Source organism: Phoxinus phoxinus (genome assembly GCF_949152265.1).
Source record: "Phoxinus phoxinus genome assembly, chromosome: 22".
Lineage (NCBI taxonomy): Eukaryota > Metazoa > Chordata > Actinopteri > Cypriniformes > Leuciscidae > Phoxinus > Phoxinus phoxinus.
Genome location: NC_136897.1, coordinates 7,129,437 through 7,144,560, shown reverse-complemented (window position 1 = coordinate 7,144,560; position 15,124 = coordinate 7,129,437). Strand labels below are relative to the sequence as shown.

The 15,124-nt window shown below is 37.5% G+C and overlaps 1 protein-coding gene across 7 annotated transcripts in view; it reads right to left on the bottom strand.

Annotated features, from left to right (window-relative positions):
* Window positions 1-15,124, bottom strand: part of dazap1 (DAZ associated protein 1) — a 29,384-nt gene that overhangs the window by 445 nt on the left and 13,815 nt on the right. For 4 of the 7 annotated variants that reach the window (XM_079596503.1, XM_079596500.1, XM_079596502.1 and 1 more), the window contains 4 exons: window positions 13,126-13,279; window positions 12,743-12,772; window positions 10,013-10,165; window positions 5,025-5,192 (listed from right to left, as the gene is read on the bottom strand). In XM_079596503.1, coding sequence (XP_079452629.1) covers window positions 5,025-5,192; window positions 10,013-10,165; window positions 12,743-12,772; window positions 13,126-13,279 — 505 coding nt within the window. Of the gene's footprint in view, window positions 1-2,087; window positions 2,178-5,024; window positions 5,193-10,012; window positions 10,166-12,742; window positions 12,773-13,125; window positions 13,280-15,124 lie in introns of all 7 variants that reach the window. The other 3 variants (XM_079596498.1, XM_079596501.1, XM_079596504.1) reach the window with 2 other exon arrangements.

Genomic DNA, 15,124 nt, shown 5'->3' with positions numbered 1-15,124 from the left:
CATCAGTTTGCATTAGTTTCATTTTTCACTTCTCAAGACAAAGGCCACGTACACACTGCAGTCGTCGCTTCTCTTAAGCCCAAAGTATCGTTTGTTTTTATATGTACGCTAAGGGACATGTACAGTGTCTGAGATGTAAATGTCATCATCAGCAAAGTATGTGCATTTTGTACAGGAATAGGCCCTGTTTACACCTGGTATTAAGATGCGTTTGGTCGATCGGATCACAAGTGGATGACGCTATATACAGGTGTGAACGGGGTCTAAAATGTTTTGAGCTTGTCCACTTTCGACCACATCCAGAGGTAGTCAAAAACACATTCGCTCGGATTGCTTTCATAGTGTTCGAATGTGTAAACGGGTATGAGTCTCCCTCGTCTACTTAAGATGCGTTTTGGTCGATCGGATCACAATACAGGTGTAAACGGGGCCAAAGATTTTCGAATCGCTCTCAACTCACACAAGCACCTCCCATATCACACTATTTATAAGTCAAAATTTCTCATAGTAACTGCTACTACAATAAAGTAGTTTAAAACACCTTCTAATTTATGTTGGAGCATAAATCTTTTTAGATCATGTGGCTGTTTTAGACATTTGACTCTCTACGTAGTACTTTAAAGTAATACATTCTTAATAGAACTCAAATAAGTTGCACATTTTATCATCAGTGTCGTGATAGGAGCATCTCTCACAAATCATATCAAACTTTTAGAGCACACTAGTGAAGGAGCGCACAGTGTACAATGATTTCCACGTCACTGCAAAGTAGCGCAGATAACTGGTCCTAGTTGCATGTTTTGGACAGGAACTTAACGCTTCTCATAAAAGCTCAAAATGCATAATTATTCCAATAATTCCCCCACTCACATAAACTGCCCCAACAACAATAGACACCTGATAACCAGTGCTTGGGTGAACAGATACCCCACAACTCCAGTTTAAATGAGAACAAAATACATTTCTTATCGGTCATTACTTCTGCAGAGACAAAGATAAACCTTCTAGTATGCATGGAGTATACTTTAAAGGGTCCTGCTGTACGCATACGCTAACGGTTAGCGTTAAAACAGAAGTAAACTTTGGGTTTATGAGTACTCAATCCCGTTTTGTTCACTAAGACAACTGAAGTGTCAAATTCTACAACCAAATTCACTCCTGAAATATTCTAATCAACAGTGTTTTACTAATTATTTCCATGTAGTTTTACTTCTTGCTAATATTACTTTGGTTGAACATGGGCAGATTGAAGTTGGCATCCATGTTTGTTGTTGCTGTGGTTATCACAACGTCAATTCCTTACACACACAGACTCATAAATGAAGTGAATTCCCTTTTAAAAGCAGCAACTTTGCAGTGTGTACGTGGCCAAGATTTATTTACAACAGAAACAAATAACATTGAAAAAAATAAAGGTATGGTGGCCATGAAAACACATTTAAAGCATTCTGGAAGAAAAAATTATAAGAGAAATACCCAGGCAGTAATGCATTTTGGAAAGAGTTTATTCGAAAGTCTCTAGATGAAAGTGAAACATTAGACTACATGAGCACAAATGAAGAGAAATGGATTCTTTTTAAGAGTCAAAGAATTTGCCGAATCCGTACAGATTTGTTCAGCTGTGACTGTCGCACGCTGCATGAGGGGCACAAAATCCACAGAAAACCCAGTAGAGACACCATTAGATCATCCTTTTAGCAGCAAAGCAATGCAGTGACTGAAAAAAGAACATCTGAAGCAAGCCGTCTGTTTTTTTCATATAGTAAACTACAGCTACAAGCCATTCAAGTTACACTGTTGCCTTGAGACGCTTCACGGGAGATTCAGATCAAAAGAAAACACGAAAATGGACTTTATTTCATTTAAACGTGCGTCTTTTGAGGCCTCCTGAATGACATGTAGCAGCACTTTAGTATATCCCATGGAAAACCGAAGAGATGCCTCAAACAGATGTAGAATACGCATACAGCATATGCATATTGTACATGGGATGCATGAGAAACAGAACTGAAGCCTTATGGGTCCACAGGCTGTTGATGTTTGTTCTATTGGGTTTGAGTGATAGTAGGATGCAGTTGCTCACCTACCTGCGCTATATCCCTGCTCTTCCTGTACATAAGTGTGAGAAGGACGCGTTGGTCCGTAGGCAGAGGGGTCCTGAGGATAGTTACCCAAGCCTAGCAGGGAGATGAGGAGACCAGGTTGACAGAGTCTGACTTAACCACTACCTTACAGCTCCTGCCCAGGAGAACGCTGCCCTCTCCTGCTCTCAGGGCTCATGAACAGAACATGTGGATGGATCGGCCCTGTGCTGTTTCTAAATGAGCATGTGTATCAGGCTGCTTGGCCATCGAGCTGCTGATGAATGGAAGCGAAGCAGAGGCGAGACAAAGCGGCTGATGAGACCGTCTCGTAACACCACCCAGACATACAACCCACACAGACAGCCTGACCTTCACGCTAATAGCACTCTAATGTACGTCAACCCCAGTGATGCAAAGAAAACTTCTGTTAAGATCAACCATAGAAATGGACTAATTTGGGTTTAAAGACTTCCTTCTCTTGATCGTTCAGGCATAACGCTCTTTCAAATCATTACCTGACATTTTCAGTTCTGATTATGGAATACAGCCACATCTTTACCTCTCAGATTGAGATTGATTTGAGCATCCCATAATAACTAAACTTGTATATTTTGTGAAGCAAATATTTGAACACAATACTAGACAGTTAAGTATGTAAAGTATGCAGTTGTTAAGCGTGATCTGGGTGGTTGCATAAGAATATGATAGCTAAGGTGTTCTAGTTGGTAAAGTGACCTGCTGGGTGGTTGCTAGGATTTTGCTATGTGGTTTGTAAGGTTATCTGGCTGGTTGCTAGGATGTTATGTGGTTTTAAAGACAAGACTCAAGAGTGGTTGTTAGTAGGGATGTACAGATGTACAGGCCAATAATCGGTATCAGCCGATAAAAGCAATTATTTTCACTATCAGCTAACGGCCGATTGTTTAAAAACAGCCGATGATCAGGCCGATTATATTCCGTCAATAAAAAGGGGTGCAAAACCGTGTCAGACTGGTTAAAAACCTCTTTTTCTTAGGCTAGTTAACTTGTTCACGTTTCCCTCATTCATGTGTTGAGCACCACCTCGAGAAGCCATGAAGTATAGCGACGCTGGGAGCAGGGAAATCTATTTAGACCGCCTTATTTTATTAATTAAAATATCCATATTTGGCGCCACTATATTGATTATCGTATCGCACGGAGAAGGACAACGATATATTGCCCCTACTAACCAGTGTTATTTTACACTTGATTACTTTAATTTCTGTAGTATTTATTACCTGAATACTACTGTATACCCACCATATCCCTCTGTATTATTTGTGCGGTTGTTTGAAATTTGCTTATTTGTTCTTACTTTATTACTGTCTTTTTACTTGTTTTTTTATGAAAATAAAATTTTGCATTGCATTCACAAACAAAAATCTACTTTTTTTCAGTCAATTATAGTTCTTTGAAAGAATTGCTATCGGTAGGTCACACTTACAAAAAAATAGAAAATCTGAATCGGCCAAGAAAATTGTAATCGGTGCATCTCTAATTTCTAGTTGTTGGCAAGTTGCTTGCAGTTGCTAGAGTGTTCTTGGTGGTTGCAAAATTTGCCGCTGCTAAGTTGTTTAGTAAAGTAAAGCGTCGAGTCAGTGGTCACTCTTCCGTCAGAACTCGATTCGCGTATGAGCGTTACCGGATGCCAGTGATTATAGTTTATAAAGTTATAAAGATGGATATTTTTCTTACAAAACCGCATCGCTTCGCTTCAGAAGGCCTTTATTAACCCCCTGAAGCCGTGCTTTTATGATCGATGGAAGCATTTTTTTGGGCTTCAAAATCTCAGGTACCATTCACTCCCATTATAAAGTTTGGAAGAGCCAGGATATTTTTTAATATAACTCGATTGTGTTTGGCTGAAAGAAGAAAGTCATATACACCTAAGATGGCTTGAAGGTGAGTAAATATTTTCATTTTTGGGTGAACAAACCCTTTAAATTAATAACTACTAGTCGACTAGAACAATCTTTAGTCTGGGGTAGCACTAGTTGTTATTGAGTTTTCTAGAGAGGGTTCTTTATGGATCTATACACCCCAAAATGAAAGTTCTGCCATCAGTTACTAACCCTCATGTCGCTCCAAATGTGTGGAACATAAAAGAAGATATTTTTATAGAAGTCCATGTCACCAGAACTGTTCTTCAGAATATCTTCTTTTGGATTCTTTGGAACGAAATGAGGGTGAGTAAATGATGAAAAAAAGCAGAATTTTTAAAGTATAATAGCTTGGAAAAGTAATAGCACACCTGTCCTCAACATGCTGCATGATTGAAGGCATCATTCAGGTTTGTAGCACAAATGGTACAGGATGAATTATGTGCCAAAATGTAATGCTTAGGGTTAGAGGTTTGTTGTTGTAGTAGTAATAAATGCCTTAGCAAGCACCACTAAATGTACCGTGTCCCACATCTCACTGACCTCCAGATGCTTTTAGCTCTGGCCGTTTCTAAAGAATAGGGGTCCATGACTATATCTGTAGAGTCAGTTCTATTTTCTATAGTCTAATGGATGCTCGTACTGTGTCGGCACCTGCACCAAGACACATTCTGTGTATATCTTATGCTTGGTCAATATGTCTAAAGTTAAATCTACCTAAAAAAAAAAATCTCACATGCACTGCAACTTTACTTCATCCTATCGCCAGCCCCACCATCCAACGCTGCAACATCTACAGATGAAAACCCTCGTCTGCGTTAGATGAAGCGGCATCTGGTCAAAAGCAGCATTGCAGTACAGGATGATCTAATTCACACATACCACTGGATAAACCCCCACAGACCAAAAATCTAAATCTAAAGGTCTTGATTGAGGGTAAATAGACTGAGGGTGTGTATGTGATGTCATCATGCCCGTTCAGACGTGTGAACAGAACCCCAGCTACAGCACATCTGCAGTGGTTTGTTGCTGCTCTTACCATACTGGCTGTAAGAGAAGTCTGGCTGTGCTGGGGCGGCTTTGCTCAGGTCCTGAGAGGGAGTCGTAGCCGGGGCAAAACCTAAAGGCCCTGCGCCCGGCGTGGAGGGGGGGGGAGGCATTCCCTGTGCTACAAACTGGTCACCTTGAGGTGTTCCAAAGGTATATCCTATGATGATAAAGACATAAGAAAAGTAATGCAGGAATCATTACAATCTTGTTTCAGTTCTTTTAATCTCCCATTCATACTGCACGTTTATATTTTATACAAGAAATTTTATTTGGGGCTAAAATTACTGCAGTATTTAATGATCGACCAGAGCTATCGTGTCACATATATCAAATGTCCAACAACCCTAAAAGCCTGTTCACACCAAGAATGATAACTAGCTTTACCATTATCTTTATAGTTATCATTCTTGATGTGAACGAGTCTTGAAACTAGGAATGCACCATACCACTTTTCCAGAACGAATCCGATACCGTATATATATATATATATATATATATATATATATATATATATATATATATATATATATATATAATTCCACCAAATCATCTTACCTTTGTAAAATGACAGCTTTTTAAATATCTGAACGTACACTCTCAACATCAGTCAAGCAAGCATTATATTATGATAATCGAGCACTATTTAATGAAAGGACTTTAGTAATTAGAACTTAAACTTGGCAACCATGTATGAATGAATATTTGTCATTTTAACTGAACTTAGGACTGGTGGTGGTGCTTAGGTCATTCAGTGTTTCTGTAAAAAAAAAGAAGATAATTATTAAAAGATAATAATACTACAACTAATAACAATATATAACGCACTAAGGATGAGCTGCTGGGTTCATGAATATTAATCACGTTGTCTGCGTTCGCTCGAACTAATTCGCTGAAATCAAAACAGGGAGGGTAATAGATGAGCCCCAGCCAATGAGATAACTGGCATATTTCATACATGTTCTTAAAAGCTGAATAATTCCAAATTAACTCTTTTATTTTGACAGGAAAATACAACACAGAATATTGTTTACATGTAGCGCGTCAATTCTGCGTGGTATGCAAGACTCTCACGCTCTCTCGTTCACTTTGCATGTGTTAGAGAAACACTCTCAGCAAAGCGACTGCAAGCGCTCAGTCAGAGTATTGAGTGAGTGAAAATATATTTATGCTAAACTTATACTTAGCCATAACACACACACACTGGCGAGTAAAATCCAAGAATTTATAGACATTATTTAGTCGCCCTGAGTGAAGATTTAGTCTAGAGATAGATCACAATTATCTATTCCAATTTTGATTCTACAGCAAATACTACTAGCCTAATTAATGTAATAATGTAATTTAAAACATTATTAAAAGATAAGCAGTCAGTAATAAAATAAGAACAAATAATCAAATTACAAATGCACAAATAAATACAATAGAACAAAAAAAGGCTAAATTAAATAAACAGCTGTTTTTCAGGTAATTACAGTAATTTACAGTAATCAAATGTGAAATAATACTGCATATTCATCACTGTATACATTAAATATAGATTAATCTTTATAAAGTTACAAATGTTAATGGTGCTTGAGGAGATCCCCCCCTTCCATATGTAAAGCGCTTTGAGGTCCCAGAAAAAGCGCTATTTAAATGTAACAAATGAAATGTTATTCAGTCAAAAGCAGTGATTACTTTGTCGTTTGTAGTTTGATTAACCTGTTAACCTTCACCAGAGCGAGGACGCTCTGAAGCGTTTTTTTTTTTAAATAGTTCAAAGTTACTATCAGATTTAATGTTATTACCTTGACAAACTATACATCATTAAAAATATATAAGTCTCACGTTTCAGTATTTGACCACTATTGTATTCTGAGAAACTTATAGTGACAGTTATGTCTTAATTTGTGTCAGGATTTATGTAATGAAAAAATGAGTCGATACCTTTAATATGAATTATGAGCGTCAGCTGCTCCATTCAGAAAAAAACTCCGGTGCTGTTGTCTTGAGAACGCGTGACAAAACAACGTTCCTCAGGGCTTTTGGCTAAAAAATGTGCAGATTTGGAGAAATATTGATATATTATCATAGGTTTACATCATATTTCTATAGACAGGAATAATATTTATTGAATTTATATCCAAATGCGTCGATGTATACATAAAGAGCGCTGGATACTCTGATGTACTGTGTTTTCAATCCATACAGCAGGCTGAGGGCGCCATTTGCACAGTTTTTTCCAAATATGAAAGCTCACGAAGAAGAAATAACCTGTGACCTTCCAGGACGTCACTGACATAAACAGCTAACGTTAGCTTTCAGAGATCGCTATAACATGCAGATAAAGATGTTTTGAAGACAATAAACATGATTGCAATGATATTTGATTTACCTGTGTTCTTCGAGCCATGTCAGGTATTTTTATAATAATAGATTATATGTATAATGTAGCAGTGCTAATCGGTATAGACTTTACAATAGTGCAGAATAATATCAAATCATATATTTTCTGTCTGATTTTCTTTTCTGAAGCCAAATAAGCTCATAGAAGATTATTTAAAACACTCGACTTGCACTATAAAGTAAGTTTGGAGCTCAAACAGGGTTTTAATCTCATAAATTGTCGTGTATTGATGGTGTGCTAAGCTAACATGCTAGCTAGCTCTCTAGTTGCACCTGCCATCTAGCTGTTATTTTTTATGATTTTTTTTCTAAATCGGAATGCTTACTGAAATATTTCTTTATTTAAGAAAGGCATTTGATACAGTTTCAAATGTGAAGTGAAGATTATGAAAGAAATTAGGGGGTGAAACACCGTGATTAGCCAGTCGTTAGCGATTATAATGGAGACAAAGGAAAAGAATATTTAGGGCCATAAGCCGGCTGGAAAGGTGTAAATGTGTGCAGGAGAGAGTGACACTGAATGGGGCTCGTTTGCACCACAAAACAATAGAGACAATAGACTGAATAGATGCTAATAGATGACAATAAACACAAGTTTGCATTTTAGAGTCAATTCAAAATAAAGTCATTTGAGATGATCTTGAAAAACATTTAACAAAATACAGAGTTTTAGACTTATCACCTTCAAATTTTAAATATAACATGGTCAGACATGTGTCTTTAGCTGGAGTGCATTTCTAGAGTGCTGACGGGCCAACTTCAATTTAATTTTCATGAAGATGTTTCATAAAAATACATTTCTAATAACTTACACAACTTTGAAGCTATTCATAATTTTTTTTTCATTATGACAATAATTCATTCTACATTTCCAATAAAGTGCCAGGTGTCAGCTTTCAAATGAGACCATACTTGAGCTTTTAGGACAAAGGGTAAATTAATTGAATCTTTTTTAGGTTGGGTATGCTATTTCTGGGGATTTTTCAAAAGTGGCGCTGAAGGCTAACAGGTTAACAGTAAAAAGCACAGCAGCAGGTTTATTAGACTGCTGTCCCTTTAAGACCGAATGCACGGATCCAATATATCGTACATGCGTTTTATTTTTTTATGTTCATTAAGATATAACTGACTATGTTTAGCAGGATACTTGCGAAGACGGACATATATGTAAAATTAACATTATTTTGTGTAAATTCATCCATTCAAGCGCAAGACGTGAAAGAGAATTCCATTTAATTTGCACACGCAAATTAAATTTTTGCGCACGCACTCGTTATACATAAACCACGTAAAGTTAATGTTTTACTTGCATATATTATTTCGTTTTAATCCAAATGAGTGAGCTGAGTGAGCGATCAGCAATCAAGAACATTCAACAGAAGTTCTCTCTCTCGCCATTGACATATCCGACCGAACTACAAACTTTCCACTAATGTCTGTGACCGAGTACAAGTAAATGAGCGCTGTAGATACTGGTATCGGTGCATCCCTACTTAAAGCAGCACTAGGTAACTTTTCAACCTTCATAATATATTTCCAAGTCTCTTGTGATGGTACATCGACTTACAATAGGTTGAATGACACGTCTGCCATAGCCTGACGGGGTCTGTAGCGTTTTTAATCGTACTTTTAAACTTCGGGTTTCGGGTAGTAACCGGCGAACAAAGAAAACTACAAAATTCGACTGCTTTACGGCATATACGTCACTTCCACTACCACTTCCTTAAAATCAGACGTGCGAGCCAAACTAGCGTTTGTTTGCCAAATGTTATAGTCATGGCCGAAGCAGCACAGAAAAGCTAGAAAGCAAAGGTTTTGTCGGAGGAAAGCAAAAAGAGGAAACGAGAAAGTGATCGCATTAAAGGCAGAACAAGGATCAACATTGGGCCAGCGTTTTCTCGCTGGCGTGAGCTGAAGGAGGAGGAGGGGTGCCCGACCGATGCGGACTTTCAAATATCAAATGAAAGCCTATGTCTAAACAGCGTGTACAAGTTTGGTAGGGGCTACATTCTTGCAAGTAAATATATAAGATGTACAAAATCATATTTTAGGATACCTAACATGTCTGTGATATTTGTTTATTTGTCTTGCCTCAAGCTATAATGCAAATCGATTTGTAAAATTTGCAGATTCATCTATGGTAGGTTGATATTATAATATTGACGATATATGGTTATTATATCTACCACTCAAACATTGCATTGAAGTATCATATATATCATATATTCAGTAAAACGGTAACCAATAGACTAGGCTACTATAATGACGTTGGCTTGTAAACGTGAGCATCGCGATCATTTGTCGTTTGAAAAAAAAAAAAACCCCATGAAATTATATTTCTATGACATCCTGAAATATATGCCACTGTACCTGGATGAAGACATTTCACACGCGACGCAAGCAGAACACCTGCATGTGAACTCCTCCTACAGTGTTCACGGCTATCATGGTTGTCAACAAATGCACGTGCATGTAGGATGACAGAGTTTACGACAGTAGTAGAAATACTGTTTCCCAACTGTAGGGGGACCCCGAGAGCAAAAGTTACCTGGTGTTACTTTAATACTGTAAAAATTTAGATCTTTTACCTACCAAACTGAGGTTGTGCACTAAAGCCCTGTTGGGGGTATCCCTGAGGTGCCCCAAATCCCCCTGTAGGTGCCGCTGCGACTAGAAATGCATTAAATGGAGAAGGAGGTTGTGCGGGTGCCCCACGGCCAGCAGATAAAGGAGGTCCATACCCAGCTGAAACAAAGACACATTTCACTCAAAATATACTCAAGTTAAGACAATTGAACGACATGCAAGTATAAAATATTTATTCTATTATATAACTATTTTCCATACCATCTATGCACACAAAATACCAATCTATTATAATTTGCTGAAAAAAGTTGAGAACCATTAATTATAAATCTATTAAATACACACATATACATTATATATACAGTCGAGCTCAGAATTAATCATACCCCTGGTAAATATGATAAAAAATGGCTGTAAAAAATAAATCTCCATCGTTTATCCTTTTGATCTTTCATTCAAAAAATTGGCAAAAGTCTAACCTTTCATTTAAGTAAAAGAATTGAAAGTGGGGGGGAAGTCACATTATTAAATAAATGTTTTTCTCCAAAACACGTTGGCCACAATTATTCATACCCTTTTATTAAATACCCTTTTGCAATCTCCTTTTGCCAAGATAACAGCTCTGAGTCTTCTCCTATAATGCCTGATGAGTTTGGAGAACAACTGACAAGAGATCAGAGACAGATCAGTATGACCTCCATACAGAACCTCTCCAGATCCTGCAGATTCCCAGATCCATGTTGGTGCTTCTTCTCTTCAGTTCACTCCACTCATCAGGTCAGGGAACTGGGACGGTCATGGCAAAAGCTTCCTTTTGTGCTCCTTAACACATTTTTGTGTTGATTATGATATTTGTTTTGGATCGTGGTCCTGATGGAAGATCAGCCATGGGCCATTATAAGATTTATAGCAGAAGCCGTCAGGTTTTGATTTTTTATCTGTTGATATTTGATAGAATCCACGATGCCATGTATCTGAACAAGAAGTCCAGGACCTCCAGCAGAAAAATATGCCCACAACATTAAAGATCCAACGGTATATTAAATTGTACATATGGGGCACTTTTTATCCTTGTGTGCACCAAACCCATCTAGCGTGTTTTCTGCCAAAAAGCTCTTTTTTTAGTTTGATCTGACCACAGACCCCGGTGCCGTTTGAAGATCCAGTCGTGTCTGACAACTGAACATGCTGGAGTTTGTTTTTGGATGAGTGAGGAGCATTTTTCCTGAAACCCTCCCAAACAACATGTGGTTATGTAGGGGTTGTTTGATTTTTTTTAAATAGGCTTTCTGACCCCAAGACTCAACTAATCTCTGCAATTCTCCATCTGTGATCCTTGGAGAGTCTTTGGCCACTCAAACCGTCCTCCTCACCGTCCATTAAGGCAAAATAGACACACGTCCTCTTCCTGGCAGATTCCTAGCATCTTCAGTTGATTATAACTTCTTAATTATTGCCCTGATGGTCAAAATGAGGATTTTCAATTCTTTAGCTATTTTCTTACAGCCACTTTCCATTTTGTGATGCTCAACAATCTTTTGCTGCACATCAGAACTATATTCTTTGGTTTTACTCATTGTGATGGATGATTGAGGGAATTTGGCCTTTGTGTTTCCTCATATTCAAACTCCTGTGAACAAGAAGTCATGGCTAGACAATTTCATGTTCCTAGTCACCCTGGTCTGCTAAAAAAAGGTAAATATTAATGGGAATATAGTTCAGAGATACTTTACTCATAAAAAATTCTAGGGGTATTAATAATTGTGGACAACGTGTTTTGGAGAAAAATATTTATTTAATAATGTGACTTCCCCCCCACTTTCAATTATTTTACTTAAATGAAAGGTTAGATTTTTGCCAATTTTTTTAATCAAAGATCAAAAGGATAAACGATGCAGATTTATTTTTTACAGCCATTTTTGATCATATTTACCAGGGGTATGATTAATTCTGAGCACGACTGTATATATATATATATATATATATATAAAATGTATGTGAATATACATACTGTGTATATATATATAAGGTAACACTTAAAAATAAAGTTTCATTAGTTAACATGAACTAATAATGAACTGCACTTCTACAGCATTTATTAATCTTTGTTAATGTTAATTAAAAAATGTACTAATACATTATTAAAATCAAAAATTGTATTTGTTAACATTAGTCAATGCACTGTGAAGTAACACAAACAAACAATGAATGACTGTATTTTTATTAACAAACTTTAACAAAAACAAATAACAAATGTATTGCTCATTGTTAGTTCATGTTAGTTAATACACTAACTAATGTTAACAAATGAGACCTTATTGTAAAGTGTTACCATATATGAATAGACTACCGTTTAAAAGCACAACTGTTTTAAAAATGTATAATAATAACAACAACAATAAATGTTTCTTGAGCACCAAATCAGCATATTCTGAAGACTGGAGTAATGACGCTGAAAATTAAGCTTTGATATCACAGGAATAAATGACATTTTAAAATATATTAAAATAGAAAATTAGAGACTACTTTCAAAAATAGTTATTATATTTATTTATTTGTCCTACTGAGCCCAAACAAGTCTGAATAATATAATATCATATTATTAATATACCGGTAATATAATTGGAGTTGATGTGAATAGGCCTATTAGTGATACATATACAGTCAAAAATCACTGAATTCTCAATAATTAACTAATATAACCAAATCAAACTGTAATAATGAAACAGAACATACCAATAGGTTGTCCTGTAGTCACCCAAACACCTGGAACAAAAAACACATTTTAATTTACATCCACCAGACCATGAAACTACTTTTAAATTCAAATCCGAATCTGAATCATACTGGAAAATGTGAGCAAAACCAGAATGTGTTCAATTAAAGTGTTGCATGTCTGGATTCAAGCCAGGCAGAGCAGGTTTATTTTGGGCGAGATCTACATGAAAACATTCCCCCCCCTGCACAGTGGACAAACCCAGTGTGGTTTAGCCAGATGGCGCAAACAGCGCAAGCTGACCTAAAGCAAAGCATGACTGACACCAGTAGGCTCTTAGTATCATTTTTCAGGTTGGGACGTGTTACGATCCTGCTGCGTTCTGGCCCATCGTGTCACTCACCCTGAGGCCCGTAGCTCTGCTGCCAGCTCGGAGCCGGTTGTGCTGCCCAGCCATTGGCTGCGCTTAAGATGGCTCGGGGGCCCCACTGATTGGCTCCTAGCTGACCAGGGGCGGGAACTTTGCTGTCTCGTGGCTCCGCCTTCTTCACTTCAACCTGCACAAAGGACAAGAGGTCGTAACTAGCAAGAGGAGAATTAACATACTGCCTACTTCCCCCACTCACCTATCAGAAACTTTAGCCCTCACCTCAGAAAAGATACGCTTACTTAGGCCAAATACATGACCGTAGTCCAGATGGAATGGAATATACTTGGTCTCTTCTATTTGATAACTTTTTAACCAATGTTTCTGAGGTACTTGGGTATAAAAGGGACATTTAGGTCTTTAAAAGTCCACTAAAAGTCTATGAGTCATATCAGGCTGATGACTTCTGCTTGAACGTGACAATAAATATTTTTTTTTCATGACCACAGACGTACCTCAGAAACACTGTCCCTGTACATTTCTTATATCTCAGCTCTTTTAAGTAGTTATAAACTGCTGACAGAAAATTAAGACTTACCTCCCCCCTGGCTAATAATCTCAGTTAAGATACGACAATAGAAATATAAGGATCAGTGATGTATCATAATCTAATTGTACCAAATACTTAACATGCAAATATTAAAAATGTAGAGACAAAAGTCTAACCAGAGAGGAATCTTCATACTGTGTCAAATATGAAATTAAAATGAATAGATTTTCACATTTTCTGAAGAAAATTAGAGGGTATTTACCCATGCTTACTGATGCTACTGTAGGTTGACGTGAGTGGTTAGGCGGTTGGCAATATTTTCTTTGTGGGTTTTAGCGCACGTCTATGTTGTTTCTTAATGGCCCAAGTCAAAAGAGCCCACCCTATAAGACCCTACAATATTCTTGTCTCTAGATATGTCTTGTGACTCTCCTTTAACTCTTTCCCGCCACTGACTGAATTTTCCGGCTAGTCGTGTTTTCACTGTTATGCAGTAGGGGGCTCAATCCATCGATTGTTGATTGGATGGTGGCAGCATACGTCACCAAAGAGAAGTCTGTTGTTTCTCCTGAAGGTTGAGTTATGATATTGTGATTATACTTTTTTTTTTTTTAAGTACAAAAACAAAAAACAAAAATTACAAACTGAAAAATGCATGGATAAAAGGGCCAATTTTCATTTAATTCCGACTTTAATATAAACCTACAGATTTTTTTTTATAATCCGTGTTTTATAATCTGGCAGGTGAAAATCTTGAATCCAATCACAAAAAACTATTTGAGCTATCATTCATTTATTTAGCACAAACTATATGAGTTAAGTAGAATAGAGGATTTCAGATTTGCTTTTCAGATGCTTGCCTTAGCAATTATCACTAATTATATAATTAGCCAATTAAGCCAATGACATTCTATTACCTGCCACTCGATTAAAAAAAATTGACAAACACACAGAGGGAAGTTTCATTCCAGTTTAAGTGGAAATCCAGAAATAGACTTGAGACTCTAAAGGGGGTGAGTTATTGGGGTCACCTTGCATCAAGAGCGAGAGACGATATTTTTCCGTTGGAAAGCAGCATAAATGTAACGACTCTCTTTTCGTCTCTCTCCTCCTCTCTCACTGTCGACCTAATTAGGTATCAGTTTGAGCGAGTGGTCTGCAATCCTCGAATCGGCAACATGCCCCCCCCCCCCCCATTCCCGCGGGCATCACCGCTCAGAGTGATGGGAGGCCTCGCGCAAGTCTTCACGTCCAACAGTAGAGCTGGGATTTGGTACACAGTTTGATATGCTCCAGTTTCTAATTTTATAACATATAGCCCCACCCCCCTTAAACCCCCAATGAAATAATGTCATGTGAAGAACAATAGCCCAGGTACCGTAGCACCTGATTCCTTCAGGAACACAGACCCAAGTCAAGGAGAGCGTAAGCAGGCGAGAACAAACTCAATGTAGGACAGAAACTACGGAGCTATTCTGGAGTCTT